The sequence below is a fragment of the Hypomesus transpacificus genome, unplaced genomic scaffold (assembly GCF_021917145.1).
Source record: "Hypomesus transpacificus isolate Combined female unplaced genomic scaffold, fHypTra1 scaffold_62, whole genome shotgun sequence".
NCBI lineage: Eukaryota > Metazoa > Chordata > Actinopteri > Osmeriformes > Osmeridae > Hypomesus > Hypomesus transpacificus.
Window position 1 is genome coordinate 350,354 of NW_025814035.1, and position 14,964 is coordinate 365,317.

The 14,964-nt window shown below is 41.1% G+C and overlaps 1 protein-coding gene across 2 annotated transcripts in view; it reads right to left on the reverse strand.

The window, feature by feature from the left end:
* Positions 1-5,100: 5,100 nt before the first annotated feature.
* The window catches only part of gas2l3 (growth arrest-specific 2 like 3), a 58,711-nt gene continuing 48,847 nt past the window's right edge, over positions 5,101-14,964 (reverse strand). For both annotated transcript variants that reach the window (XM_047017689.1, XM_047017690.1), the window contains exon 8: positions 5,101-8,540. In XM_047017689.1, coding sequence (XP_046873645.1) covers positions 7,191-8,540 — 1,350 coding nt within the window. In that variant the 3' untranslated portion in view covers positions 5,101-7,190. The remainder of the gene's footprint in view (positions 8,541-14,964) is intronic.

Here is a 14,964-nt window from a genome sequence, read left to right on the forward strand (position 1 = left end):
TGTGCTCAAAGTGATGCTCGAGCTCCAGTGCTTTGCTCTGTAGTTGAACTAAACTTTCGGAAGTCGTAGCAGAATCACATGAAAAATTACAGGATATGCTTTTTTTCCATTGGTTGTTGCATCAAATCTTACCCAGATACAATGGTGCTATTTTCCGATTGGCTATTGTGTAGACCCCTTCTTTTTTTTGATTGGCTGATAAGTGGCAGGCTTGACTAAGAACTCCAGAGGAGACGCACTTGATTCCTGCCGGTTCCATAATGAGAGTGGCGCGGCCAGAGGAATTTTGGTTGGGTGCTGTGGCATATAAAATTTATGATAAAAAAAAAAAAATCCTGCGTGAGAAATACTATGTGTGGCGGGAGGGCATGACAAAAGACCGAAATGAGTGACTGTTACGCTCAATGCGTGACACTTGAGAGCCCTGAAATTCTTAAGAGGATTTCAGAGTGTGAGAAAGGTGATACATTGGTAATGTTACCCTTAGTAACAGATTTGTATGATATGATTTCGCATATGGCAATAGGTTTACTATAGGTTTACTTTGTCTCTCTGCCTCAGGAATGTCACACAAGACTGCCTACCGCTCCTGTGTTGTCCTGCCAGCAAAGATATCATACTCAAAAGTAATATGTTAGACCAGGCTAGCCATGGGAGTACATTACCTAACCAGGCTAGTCTAAAAAGCTTAAGTATGACTTCATTGTTTAACGTTACCCGATTCATCCCCTAGTTTTAACGTTAAAACAGGGGACTGGTACACTAGTTCACAGTTCAGCTATTCATTTGAGCTAAATGTCGTGTCCGTATACAATAACTTGATCAGCCTGCCTACAGTTGCACCTATGTGATTGACACAGGTACAAAGACTAAATAAATGCAAAGACCCATAAATTGTTTTGCTTTAGGCTAACCTAAAGCAAAACCGATGTATAGCTAAAAATCAATAAGTGTGAGGTAAACTACATTAAAGGCCCAATCCAGTACAATTTATGGGTCTTTGCATTTATTTAATCTTGTACCTGTGTCAATCACATAGGTGCAACTGTAGGCAGGCTGATCAAGTTGTTGGTTTAGTAAGATTTGTAATTTGTAATTGTAACAACGGGACAAACAATGTAACAATAGAAACGAGCGGGGAGAGAATCAGGCCTTTTCTTAAAGGGCTCATTGACTGCAAAACAGAGTTTGCAAAACCGAATCCACCTTTTTTGGCTCTGGTCTGGTCTGGTCTTTTGTCACGCCCCAATCTTAGGGTTCGCGTAGATCTCAGACACTACCCAGTTAGCACATTCAATCGTTTAAACGTGTTTTGATCGGTTTGAGAGGGTTATTTACATTTCATACAACAGAAGAATTATTTTTCTTGGTCTTCTCGCTGAGCAGCAAGGAGAAGATGTGCTTGAAGATAAAGGCTAGGGACATTCATATATTCAGGAGGCTGGGGAGACTGAAGCCTGTGTGAAGGACTGCGTCCACTGCCAGCTGTGCTGCTTCAGAGGGGTCTCATTGATGAAAGCTGACGTTCATAAAATTGTGTTTTTCCTGCTATTGCCCTAGTTAATGAGCATACTTGTATGGTATTTACTATCAAAGTATGACAATTAAGTTCACTAAGGGAGTACTGTGGTGTCTGTTGTCTGATATTTCTTAAAATGAAACTATCCCAAAACATTCAGATTTGAATCACATTACCCCTGAATAATTACTTGAGTCCGTCGGATTCTACAGTTCTAATGTTGCAAATCACCGATTGCTTTTGTATTTTGTTGATAATAAAGAATGATAGATTAAAGGATATTCCAAGTTAAGTAATGTTAATTATTTGTTAAAATATAATACAGTACGTTAGTGTAGTTTGTGTGTAGTGAACTATAGGCCTTCGTTTTCCTAATCTACATTATAATTTGTATGTCTAGGCTACTCTGATTCTGATTCTACTCTTGATGCATATGTTTAGCCATCTGCACCTCAGTGTCACCGACCATCTCTGCGATAGGATCTCTCAAACCGATCAAAACACGTTTAAACGATTGAATGTGCTAACTGGGTAGTGTCTGAGATCTACGCGAACCCTAAGATTGGGGCGTGACAAAAGACCAGACCAGAGCCAAAAAAGGTGGATTCGGTTTTGCAGTTTCGCAAACTCTGTTTTGCAGTCAATGAGCCCTTTAAGATAAGGCCTGATTCTCTCCACGCTCTTTTCTATTGTTACATTGTTTGTCCCGTTGTTACAATTACAAATTACAAATCTTACTAAACCAATCACAATTAATGTTCATTATATTTCCACTAATTTCAATATATCATTGTGTATAATTTTATGTATAATTTGCGTAATCTATCCCCTCACTTTAACTGATCCGATCTACACTTAGAGGGAATTAATTCCTTCAGACAACTGATTTAAATATTAAAACCTAGGTTTGCTCGGTGGCCTAACCCCAATATCGAGGTGGTGTCCCAGCAACAATACTAGATTATAGATTAAGTATTTCTATTCTTAAATGAATAAACCCGCTACATATGCATATTTATTATTTATGAAGATTGCATGGATTAAAAAGCATAGATGTTTCTGCTCATTTACACTTCAAAATACTAAGAGTGAAGTGTAGAAGGAAACGGTTCTCTTCTCATTTCCCCTAGTGCAAGACGGAATGACTGAGAGTCTCTCTTTGGCATTGGTGCTGGACTTGAGGAACGCCACAATCCTCCTGGTTTGTGTGCGGATGTTATGTATTTCAGGGATGACCTCCAGTGCCTTCTTCACCACCAGGTCAAGGGTGTGGGCAAAACAAGGCATATGGCGCATTCCCAGTAGCTTTATACAAAAAATCATGTCGCAAGCATCGTCAGTAATGAGGCAATAAACTTTGTCCTTTAGGCCCCATTCTCCAAGAAGTCTTGGCCTCCTTTATGTGCTCGGCTGTGTGTGTTTGCGCGAACTTGGTCACCCCCAAGAGCATGGTGGAGGGCTTGAAATCAGCATCAATGAAATGGTATGTGACGGCAAGGAAGGCATCCATGGTCATGGAAGTCCACATGTCTGATGTCAGACTCACTGACTGGACCTCTGACATCCCAGCCAAAGCCTTTGCTTTAGTGACCTCATACTTGGAGGCCACCATGGTCTTAAGTGCCTGTTTGGTGGGCAGGATGTAGGTAGGAGGATTTTTTTGTACAAATGCCTTAAATCAGGGGTGTCGAACCCTGGTCTTCGAGCCGCTGTCCTGCATGTTTTAGATGTTTCCCTGCTCCAACACACCTGATTCAAGTAAATGGGTTGTTATAACGACCATTCATTCAAATCAGATGAGACATAAATATGTCTACTCTATATAACCCACAAATGTTAGTGATTTCTGATGTCTTTTAAGCGTTTGAATAAACGCAGTTTGTCTCTGATCTTATTAGACTGTAGCACGACACTGTCAGCCGCTCGTGTGACATCCGAAGCTTCAACAGGTGATAACGTGTTTTTTGCCCATTTGAAGCCACGCTCGACACGTTTGTGTCGGTAGCAATTGTTTTGAAAGGTCGATAACGCTTTGTGAGCACGGCTTCGAGCATAACATCATTAATGAACACAGTGACGTCCATCATCCGTAAATGGAAGAAGTTTGGAACCACCTGGACTCTTCCTAGAGTTAACCGCGCGGCCAAACTGAGCGATTGGGAGAAGGGCCTTAGTCAGAAACAAAATTGATCTGATTAAACAAAAATGTAACTCTTTGGTCGGAATGCCAAGCGTCATGTCTGGAGGAAACCAGGTACTGCTCCATAGCAACAGGAACATATTTGATCAGGGGGGTGCACCCTTACGTTTCTTAGCCTGGTTTTCCATCGTTTTTCTTCTCCCGGTGCCCCCGATGGCCAGTCCGCTACTGCGGGGCTGTGCTGTGGTTGTGGATTTTCAAGTCATATCATTTTTTATTCTCGTGCTGACAGGGGGTGCTGCAGCACCGTCAGCACCCGTAGTTCCCATGGCCATGCACTGCTCATCACCTGGCCAATACCATTCCTACAGTGAAGCATGGTGGTGGCAGCATCATGTTGTGGGGATGTTTTTCAGCGGCAGGAACTGGGAGACAAGTCAGGATCGAGGGAAAGATTAATGTAGCAATGTATGAGACATCCTTGATGAAAACATGCTCCAGAGCATTCTGGACCTCAGACTGGGGTGAAGGTTACTCTTCCAACAGGACAACGACCCTAAGCACACAGCCAAGATAACAAAGGAGTGGCTTTAGGACAACTCTGTGAATGTCCGTGAGGCCCAGCTAAAGCCCAGACTTGAACCCAATTAAACATCTGGAGAGATCTGAAAATGACTGTGCACTGAGGCTTGACCATCCAACCTGATGGCGCTTGAGAGGTCCTGCAAAGAAACATTTGAAAAACTGACCAAAAATAGGTGTGCCAAGCTTTGTAACCTCATCATCAAAAAGACTTGAGGCTGTAATTGCTGCTAAAGGTGCTTCAACAAAGTATTGAGCAAAGGCTGTCAACGTTTCTGTACATACGTATATATTTTAGTTCTGAATTTTTTGCAAATCTAAGAAAAATGATTGAATCAATTTTGGAAAGGGGCTGTAAAATAACAGCACTTGGAAAAGTTGAAGCGCTGTGAATACTTTCCGGATGCATTGTAGTTGAAACAGTTGCAACTAAACCAAGAAATTGGGCAATCCTGTATATAAATTGTCCTACCCTATATGACTTAAACTTCCCTTACATGTTTTTCCTCAAAGTGATATTTTTAAGCATTTACTCATGTGATTTTAACGGCATCTGATGCCAATAAATAAGTTAAAGCATATTTGGTGGTTTTTGTGTTCTTCCACAGTGATCATATGGTTATTTGGTATATGTGGTGGGGGTAGTAACTATGCCCTTTTAATTATGTCAGGTAAAGAATTGTTTTGCTGCTGCATGTTCTGTGTTAATAATGCAGACTTCATACAAAATGGAGGACATAAAATCCTATGACAACAATACAAAACATGCATAAATACAATGCTCTGTTATCAAAGGCTTATTTGAGACTCAAAATAAGTAACCTATGTTACTAGGAACTTGTGATTACGAGGCCAAGATTAAAAAACCTGTTCAATATTTATTTCATGAAAACTATCCTAATCATGCTATCCGTCCCCCTCTTTGTCAGAAAATAATGAACAGTTTGAGATTACGTTGCAGCAATCTTTAAAGAATAACACTGTTATAATCATACTCAATCAGATTAAGCATGCCAATCCCTTTTCAGTTGTCATTGACCTTTTGTTTGTAGAAAACATCTTAACATCTAAAATTCTAAAGTAATGACTTGTGATACACACACCCTATTATTTACCAAGAACAAATACAGACAAAAATTATATTTAACTAAATTGACAATCAAATTGAGACAAAAAGATGAATAGTAAAGGTTCTGACCACAATGATAAGACAACATGTAACTAAGAAGCAGATGTATGTAAATAAAATATGCCTATTGTATTTTGTTTGTGGCTTCAAAATAATGAAAAATAAAATTGTGCTTGTACTTTAATCAACCCCTAACAAAAAACACCTTTAGAAAAAAGGTGCAAGCAAAAATTGATGTTTGTACCTTTTTTATGCTACTCAGTATTAAATCATTTCTGAGAAACGCACACATGGAACATTATATAACTTATTCATTCACCCACTTGTAAAACAGACATCATTCATAAATTCTTCAAGATAAAGAAACAATAGATCATTCATCAATGAGAGACTTTGGTTGGTTCTTACCTCCACCTATACATATATTAACATATTTAAAGATTTTAAAAAACATATTTAAAATGTGAATTACCATTCCATAGAAATATTCAAAAATATTTGAAACAGCCAACGTACAATACTGTTAGAAAGGCTATTACCTTTCAAAATCCAAGATTTGTTTACCCCAGTTCAGCCCTTTAGATCAAATTCTACCAGTTTCTCATGGGAATAAGAAAGACACCAGCTGCCCAGTCTTACACAAATCCAAAACTATCCAGTAGCTTTGCTTGGAACACTGAAAGCCATGACAAATAATACGATACAAAAATGGTTATAGAAATAAAGAATAATTTTAAAACACATTTCTGCACCAAAAGTTAAACTGAAGTACCACACTGTGAGTACAGAAACATTCTTAATTAGGGACGTGCACAGGTTGTGGCTAAGGTTGCCCAGGCAACTGCCCGTTTGTCCTCCTCAAGTCAATGTGCCCCTCCGAGGGAAAATAAATAAATAGTACATTTAAACAGCTGCAGAATTTCATGAAGACCTAGATGTAAAAAAAATCGCCAACCGAAACATTTCATAAAGTAGCCTTATTCAGTTCCAATCGATAAGCCTTTGGGCAACAAGAGTGGCAGAGGGAGGGGGGGGGGGTATGCCCCCCTACTCTGTTTACTCTGCAGTACTGCATGCGACCGCCACCTGACCCTCCATTTTTTGCCCTTAAGAGATGGTCACGGTTGTTTTCTTCGGTGTAGATGAAAAAACTGCTTTGACGTTGTCAGAAATGGTGAGTTTTAAGTTGTAGAAATTTATAACAAACAAACAATCATCATCAAGTTTTATGAAATGAGTTAAAATGTTCATAAATCCGGCTCAGTTTGCCATGTTTAGCCTAAATAATCAGACAGCTTGCCTACCAGACAACCAGCCTGTTATCACATGCTAATATTTTGGTAGGAAAACTAAGCTACATGTTAGTTTATAACATTTCGTTTTAACAAGAAGAATGAATGATAAAAGTAATGCATCACATGAATTATTTCATTCAAAATGGTTAAACTTCTAAATCCTATCACTATTTTGGGTTTTGTTGGAGGGGGGGCTGCCCTTTTTTTCAGGCCAGAACAACTGCTCTTCAAAATTCCTGTGCACGTCCCTATTCTTAATACATATGCATGCAATACAAACAGTGACATTTAAACAAAAAATATAAAATAAGATAGAGTTTGAAGCCAACAAATAAATAAATATATCTATAGAAAAATGCTAAACTTGAGGTAATATAGATATTTAGACTGCTGATAACTAGTGTTATCAATGACCCCTTTCTGAATCTATACCTTGGCAATGACGAGTTAGCCTAAATCCACTAGCCTGCTAATCCACAATTATCCCCCCCAAAAAAACTGCAACACAAAGCCACCTTCCCTATATCACAATTCACACCCCGTGACTGTCTTTTGCCTTCTCTTACTGTTCATTTCAAAATAAGGGTCCTCAATCTTACTTTTGAGATGGATGATCTGTTTTGGAAGCAGATGGGTCTTCTTTGGAAGCTGGGCATTCTTATAGGAGGAAAGGACTTTGACCGTCTGACTGGCTTTTGTTGCTTTTGCAATTGTTGCTTTTGCAGTTGCTACTTGCTTAATCTTCACCCTTCCAAGATTTAGAGTGTAAGTATTATCCATTTGTCTCTGCCCAGCCCTTTGTGTGATTGTTGCCCTTGGTGTTGCTCTCTGATTGGCTGTTTTGGGAGCACAGGAGGTGCCACTTAGCCCTCTGGGAGCTCGCCTAGGACTGCCTCCACTTTGCAATGTCACCACTGCTTTTGGAACAGCCCTGACTGGAGCCTGCCCCTTGCTTTTGACTGTGGTTGCTTTGCACTTTAGGAGTGAGGGATGGGAAGAGGTGGACTTGTTCGGGACTGTGGAGATTGTTTTGGCATTGGGGGCCAGAGTCCTGGCAGCTGATGCCAGTCTGGGTATTGGGGTTGATGCTGGTGCCAACTGGGCCAGACATGGTTGCTTACCCATCTCTAAATGAAAAGCTGAGGTTGTGGTGCCAGGACGTCTCTGAGCCAAGCAAGAGCGTTGCAAGGCTTCAGATGGGGTACAGGCATTTTTCGGGGCAAGGGCCAGTAGTGGAGCAGTTGAGAGGTGAGGCATGGAGGTGGTGGTGGTGGAAGGTTTGAGACATTTACGAGATGTCTCAGGACACACAGGGCTTCTGCGTTGAGAAAGGGGGGGGTGTTGCAAAGGCCAAAGCTTTATTTTAATGGCTGGCTTGGTTGATGAAGTTGTGGGGGTAGTACCAGGGGATGAGAATGAGAGCGTAGCTTTGTGATGGCTTTGATCATGTGAAGAGTTGGAGACTGACTTTACTGATCCATCTGGAAACAGATTAGGCGATGTTTTAAGGATACGCAAGGGTTGATCGTTGTATTTTTTGGTGAAGGGAGCAAGAATCTGGAGTTTTTTGTCTGTCTTCCTGGGCATAGTAGGGGTAGAAACAGAAGAAGTGACGTGGGATCTACAAGAAGCCAGAGCAGAGGATGAGGAGGATGACGAAAAAGAAAGGATGAGGTTGACAGCCGTTAATGGATCCATCTCAGGCGGAGGGGCTGGGGACTGGCCATAGCCAGGCGGACCCTTCTGGTAGGCCAAGATCTTCTGTTCCAGAGTGGTAAACTGGAGAACACGGCAGGGGTCATACTTGAGCAGGAAACCCCCCAGGGTATCCCAGCCTCCTCCTACACGCACCATCACATGCTTTCCATGCAGCATCTATTAATGAGAGACAGGGTGGGGGAATGAATGACATGAGTTAGCAGACCATTAGACAATATGCCTTAGTTACGCTTAGGTCACAAAATAATAAGTAATAAACTCAACACTGAAACCAATTTTGTTTCAATACTGTATTGACTGTACTCTCATTACTTGACAAACTACTCAATTGTGGATCTATTTGAAAAACTTTAAAGGGGTCATTGACTGCAAAACCGAGTTTACCATAGTTGGGTAAAATGGGCATACAGTGAACCTCAAGTCCTCAAGTTTGAAAACCTGGGACAATGTAAAGCAGGATTTGCTATGAAGCTGTTGCTGAAAATAGATGCTGTTCCGACCTTATGTTCATCACAACCACAAGCTGCGTTAGCATTGCTATTAGCAATATTAATGTATCCTGTATCTAGCATAGGTAGAATGTGTGATGATTTAGTTTATTGGCATGAGCTAACGTTCTTTCATGTTCCTGACTGTGTTTCATTCGAATAAATAACCTGTGTTGTCATGTAAATCTAAAATTCACAATGCATGTTTGTCAGGTTATTTTTTATTAGTTAGCAAGATAGCTAAAGCTAATTGAAGCTGAGTTGAATCACGATAGTTTTGTTGCTAAACTGTAACGTTACCCATGTAAGTTGATCCCATTCGCTTCGACAACAGAAGTGGAAACAACTAACGTTATCATTTCAAATGATATTTAGTCAATCTGTTGAAAACAGTGTTGTGTAGACACAATAGATTTATTTGAACGTTTTTATTTCAAGTCTCCACCTTCGATGTTGCGGTGAGTGCTATTGGCCGTGTTGAGTCTTCGCTCCGCAGCGTCACTCATTGTAAACCAACCAATCAGCGCGCAGCTCATCAAAATATTCATGTGCATACCATAAAAGGAGAACACTGCTTGTTTCATTATAGGGCTATTTCACAGGGTTGCATTAGGGTGCATAGAACAGTACCCAGGCCAATTTGAGCCCAGCCAATGTTACAATCCCTATTAGGAGACCTTAAGGAACAGTGTGAAATACCCTATAAAATCAGTCAATGACCCCTTTAAAGGGGCGATTGATTGAAAAACCGATTTTACCTCGTCATAGTTGAGTAACGACAGTTCGGTGGGTAAAATGAACATACAGTCCATTGACACCTCTTTCCTATGCAAATCTCAAGAAGAACAAATTTGGCTGTAAAACACTAGCTTTTCAACAAAGCTACCGGTGTGACGTAGGACGGGGGACCGCCCTTTTTGGCTCTGGTCTGTATCTTTGTCACGCCCCAAAATATACATCCAGACCAGCCCAAGGTAGCGTCTATCTCCGATACTAGTTTAGCTGCGCGCTGCTCTGTGTAGGCTACTTATAAGGAATTACAAAGAAGAACGTTTTGAAATATAACAAGGATATTGAAAATGGACCACGGCCGTAAATGCTGTGTTCCAGGCTGTACAAGGAAGGCTAACACTCAGTCTTCCCAAGGAGCCAAACATTCGACAGGCATGGCTGCTGTTGTCTATGAGAAGATCCCGGCGAAGTTTGACACTCAATCATTCATTTACTCTGAACATTTCACCCAAGACAGTTTTGACAACCTTGTAGAATTTAAAGCAGGATTTGCTAGGAAGCTGAACCTGGAAAGAGGTGCTGTTCCGACCGTATGCTCATTGCAACTGCAAGCTGTAAGGACAGTATGATGTTGTGCTAACAGTTATTAGCAATGCTAACGTGTCCTGTATATAGCATAGGTAGAATGCTAAATACGTTTCTCCACACATCAAATGACTAGCTAGACTAGCTGTAGTCGGCATTAGAAGGGAAGCTTCCGAAAAAATAGCCAGAAAATGAACAGCAGTCTGGCTTATTGCTAACGCCTGTCTAGATAATCTATTTGAAAGAACTGGAGAAAGGCAGGTGCTAGATACAGGATATGTTTGCATTGCTAGTAACTGTTACTAGTAACACCTAGACTGTAGTAGGCATGTAAACTAGTTTAGCTTGCTAACGCAAGAGCATGGGTAGAATGTGTGATAATTCAGCCTAGTTTATTGGCAATGGGGCTAACGTTGTTTCATGTTCCCGACTGTTTCATTCAAATAAATAACCCGTGTCATGTAAATCTACAATTAACAATGCATGTTTGTCCAGATCTGTCAGGTTATTTTTCAGCAAGATATCTAGAGCTAGCTAACTGAAGCCGAGTTGAATCACGATATGGTTTGGTTGCTAAGCTGTAGCCTAACGTTCTACCCACCCAAGTCAATCCAGTTTGCTTCAACAACAGAAGTGGAAACAAGTAATGTTATCATTTCAAATGATTTGTAGTCAATCTGTTAAAAAACAGTGTTGTGCAGATGTAATAGATTTATTTGCGCGTTTTTATTTCAAGTCTCCACCTTCGGTGTTTCAGTGAGTGCTGCTGCTGACCGTGTTGCGTTTTTGCTCCCCAGCTGCACTCATTGAATATCCAACCAATCAGCGCGCAGCTTATCTAAATATTAATGAGCATACCATCAAAGGAGAAAAGCTAGTGTTTTTTCCCGGGAACATTTCAGAGGATCTATCAAGGGGCATAGAACAGCACCCGGGCCATTTTCAACCCAACCAATGTTACGTACCCTATTCGGAGACCTTAAGGAACAGTGGAAAACACCCCCCAAAAAACTGTCAATCGCACTTTTAATGTCTTAAACCAGACTTGAATAAGTTTAATTAGTCAAGTGGGGCTAAAGCGGTTCCATAAAGGCCAATTTTAGGCCTTTACTTGGCTGATTAAAAAACACCCTCTAAACTCATCTAAATTGGCTTTTTTGACATCGTTTAAAATAAATAGCCTAATAAAATCTCCTATCACGGTATGAGTAATTTTATTTCACGGTTACGGTATATATCACGGTATAGTAATTGATATAGTAAATATAGTCAATTTAATTAAGAAATTGTACTATATAACCATACCGTACTTCATCATCACACTTGATTATTTATTACAAACAAAAACAACTGCCTCACATGAGACAACACTTGAGTTAAAAACAAGACTCAAAGTTACTAGTACGAGCGTTCCGATTGGCTGATGTCATGCCATCCGCGTGGTGACCTAGTACTCACTGCGCAATACGGATCCGTAATGCCCTCAGACAAACGGGGGGGGGGTTAAAAATAATTCCTTTGTTAATAATTTGTTACACAGAACTTTATTATATTAAATATTCATCAAAAATTATTCACACCTTCACAAAATCAACCACAAATAAATAATTTCTGCATATGCAAGTAGCAACGTAAGTGCTAAATAACTATTTAACTGGTCGGCTTCATGACGCCGGGTAAGTAGGGGAACCTTCGATTAAGACATGTTCGTAGGTACCTAGCGAAAAGTAGCCTGAACTTTCCTAGATCTTAAGCTAATGCTGAATGCTCGCTGATATAGCTGTCTGTCTTACTAGAAGGGCGAATGTATGCATCGTTGCTAACGTGTGCTGACGTTGTGACTATGTATGTGAGAAAAACGCTTAAGAGACAGAGAGACGGGAGAACAGGGAAAGGAAATGCAGCTGAAAGAATTCGCTGCATGTTTAAACTAAATAGTGTAAAAACGCAAACGCAATATGTGGCGGCCGGTGTTGATTCTGTGGCGCACCGCCACAAATTAGTCTGTGTGGGAAACACTGAAAAGTATACCACGGTTGAAACGGTATAGCCAAATCTCTCCCGGTAGACACATTTCTACCGTTGCACGGTAGGCCCTATATACCGTCATACCGCCCAGCCCTACCTACTATTAATCAATACATTATACAGTAGCCTAACTTTTTAACATGGTTTTTGTGTCGGGGAAATGGAGGGCGGATTTAGGTTAGTTTTGCAATTGTAGTTTAACTGTTAACAATTATATTGCTATGATAACTAGAGAGCATACAATTTCTGGGGAAATTGTGAGGGTGTGCTTGCGGCTGCCCCAGCTGCCCATAGTCTCCTGGTGTTTACATATTTAAAAAAGCATTTAAGTGTATGACTGCAGTTCTCAAATCAAATTTATTTGTATAGCCCTTTTTACACGCAAGCATGTCACAGAGGGCTTCACATGCGCCCATAGAACTGCCCCTCAACCAACCTAAACCCTCAAGGAAGACAATGAAAAACTTCCAGGAAAAACTCCCAACGGGAGAAAAAATTGAAGAAACCTTGGGAGGAGCAATTCAGAGAGGGATCCCCTCCTCCAGAGACGGTTGGTAGGAGAGAGGAGCAGAACACAAGCTAAACATAGTCATACAGTGTCAATGGGTTTTGAAACACCAAAACCCATTGTTCGCCTTTATAGACGTTGGATGGGACCGGGAAACTTGCTGTTGGCCGTCATGGAGACTGGATTCCGGTTGACGACCATTGTGTTCCCTTGATAATAATTTTGTAATAATTTTGTAAGAATTACATGTATCACTCAGATGGAGGAAAGGTGATACTAGTTGGTTGGAAGAGAAGGAGGCCAAATGTAGCTCATGAAGATGTAGCAATCAGTAGGTAACTTAGTAAATTGTAATCAGATATAAACAACTTGTTGGTTGCCCAACAAGAGGAACACACAGCATCTGCTTCTTCAACTCCTTAATCCTCTCGAGGCACCTGTTGCACCTGGTCATGAGGTTGTAGGCTATGGGACGTCTAATATTGCATTTGTCTAATTATGTGTAGGACAGTGTTTCTCAAGTGGTAGGACATATTGATTCATAAAAGCATCCTAATGTATCAACGTCAATATATTAATGTTTTCTGTTATTTTAAAGCAAGCTCAGGGACGTATGAATGTGGAGTTGCTCGCTATATAGAGTAGGACAACGTGAGCTGAGCTCACAATGTAGCCTACGTGACGCCGCTTTATATGACACACTTCAAATATGTAAAGATGGTACCATTTAACCCTGTAAGACCCCATGGTTGTAAAATTACAATGGCACTCTGAACGGTCTAATTGTTCATTTTTTTACATTTTGGGTGGCTCTTAAAAGAGTTGTTGTTGTGTGTGCTGTGGCTAGCACAGGAGTTGTCGGAGACCGTCTTGGATGTTTCCCAAGAACACATTGTTTCCAACGTGATCAAGGTGGACACCGTCAGGTCGGTACATCCACACGAAACCGTGTCGTATTTGGGGGTGTTGAATGCTCCCCATCCCACGGTCGGCCAGGAAGCTAGACACCGCTGCGTTGACTCGACATCTTGCCCTGTCATACCAGAAGCGCTGGTGCTCCTCTGATACCTCCAGACGCAGCGTTCCAGGATATCCGAAAACACCAGCAGAGTGTTTGGGAAGATCTCCATGATGGCCCCCAGGTCTCGCTTCATCCGCCTCGTCAGGTGAAGCCCAGTCACTTGGCTGAGGTCGTTTCCCCCGACGTGGAGCACCATTATGTCCGGGCTGGGAAGCATGCCACGCTTCTCACTGAGCTTAGGCACAAGGTCTGCCCACCTCATGACCCTCACCCTTACCCATTCAATATGGCACTCCAGTGCAAGGTCGGGGTACAGTCCGACCTCCTCCGCGTGTCGCACAAGCCAGTATACCAACGAGCTGCCAACGATCCAGACGTGGGGACGACTTTGATTTTCCATGGTGTGATATGAGCCAACATCCAACATCTGCCTCTAGCTGGCTTCCTGCTTTTCAAACAATGCAAGGCTAACATCTGCCTGTTTATTTGCCGCCTGTGTCCGTGTTGTTTTTATTCACAATATTCTCATTGGTTGGCCTAGAAGACAAATAGCTCTATATTATTTCTGAGATACTCGTGTCCTATTTTGTAATTTTACCACCCTGATCGGCATCATTTGAGTAATGAGGGCAAGCACAGGCTTATTGATTACTTAAAAAACGTTTTGTTTCATTATGCAAGATAGAGGAGCCTAGTTAGAGAAGGATTTAGCAGTTTTATTATTACATTAGCCTATTTTATTAATAATTTTCAGAGTAACCTCAAACCTTTCTTTTGTTTCTTTGACCTAACATTTTCTTTAAGGGCTTGGTGGTCTCGGTTTACATCATCATTATTAACTAATTATTATTAGTTAGCTCGCAATGCACAAAGAATGCTCCTGCAACAAAGTTGTTACTTAGTAACAATTAGCCAGCTAGACCATATGCTAGACGCCCAGCAGAAGTTTGTAGCTAACAAAGAATGCTCGTGCAACAAAGTTGTTACTTCCCCTGCAAGAGGGAATGGTGATCAGCAACCTCATAGTTGAATCAAAACAAATACATTTGGCAGACCGGTGTAAAAATGGACCTAATCTCTATGACTTAAACGTCATTGTAAGGCATTTAGCTTACTCATATTGCATTCATTCATTAATAAAGAACCCTCGTTGAAGCTTATTTTAACAACGACGTTACCAGCAGTAGCTATTGTTGGGGTCTTTTTTGGGCCTATGTA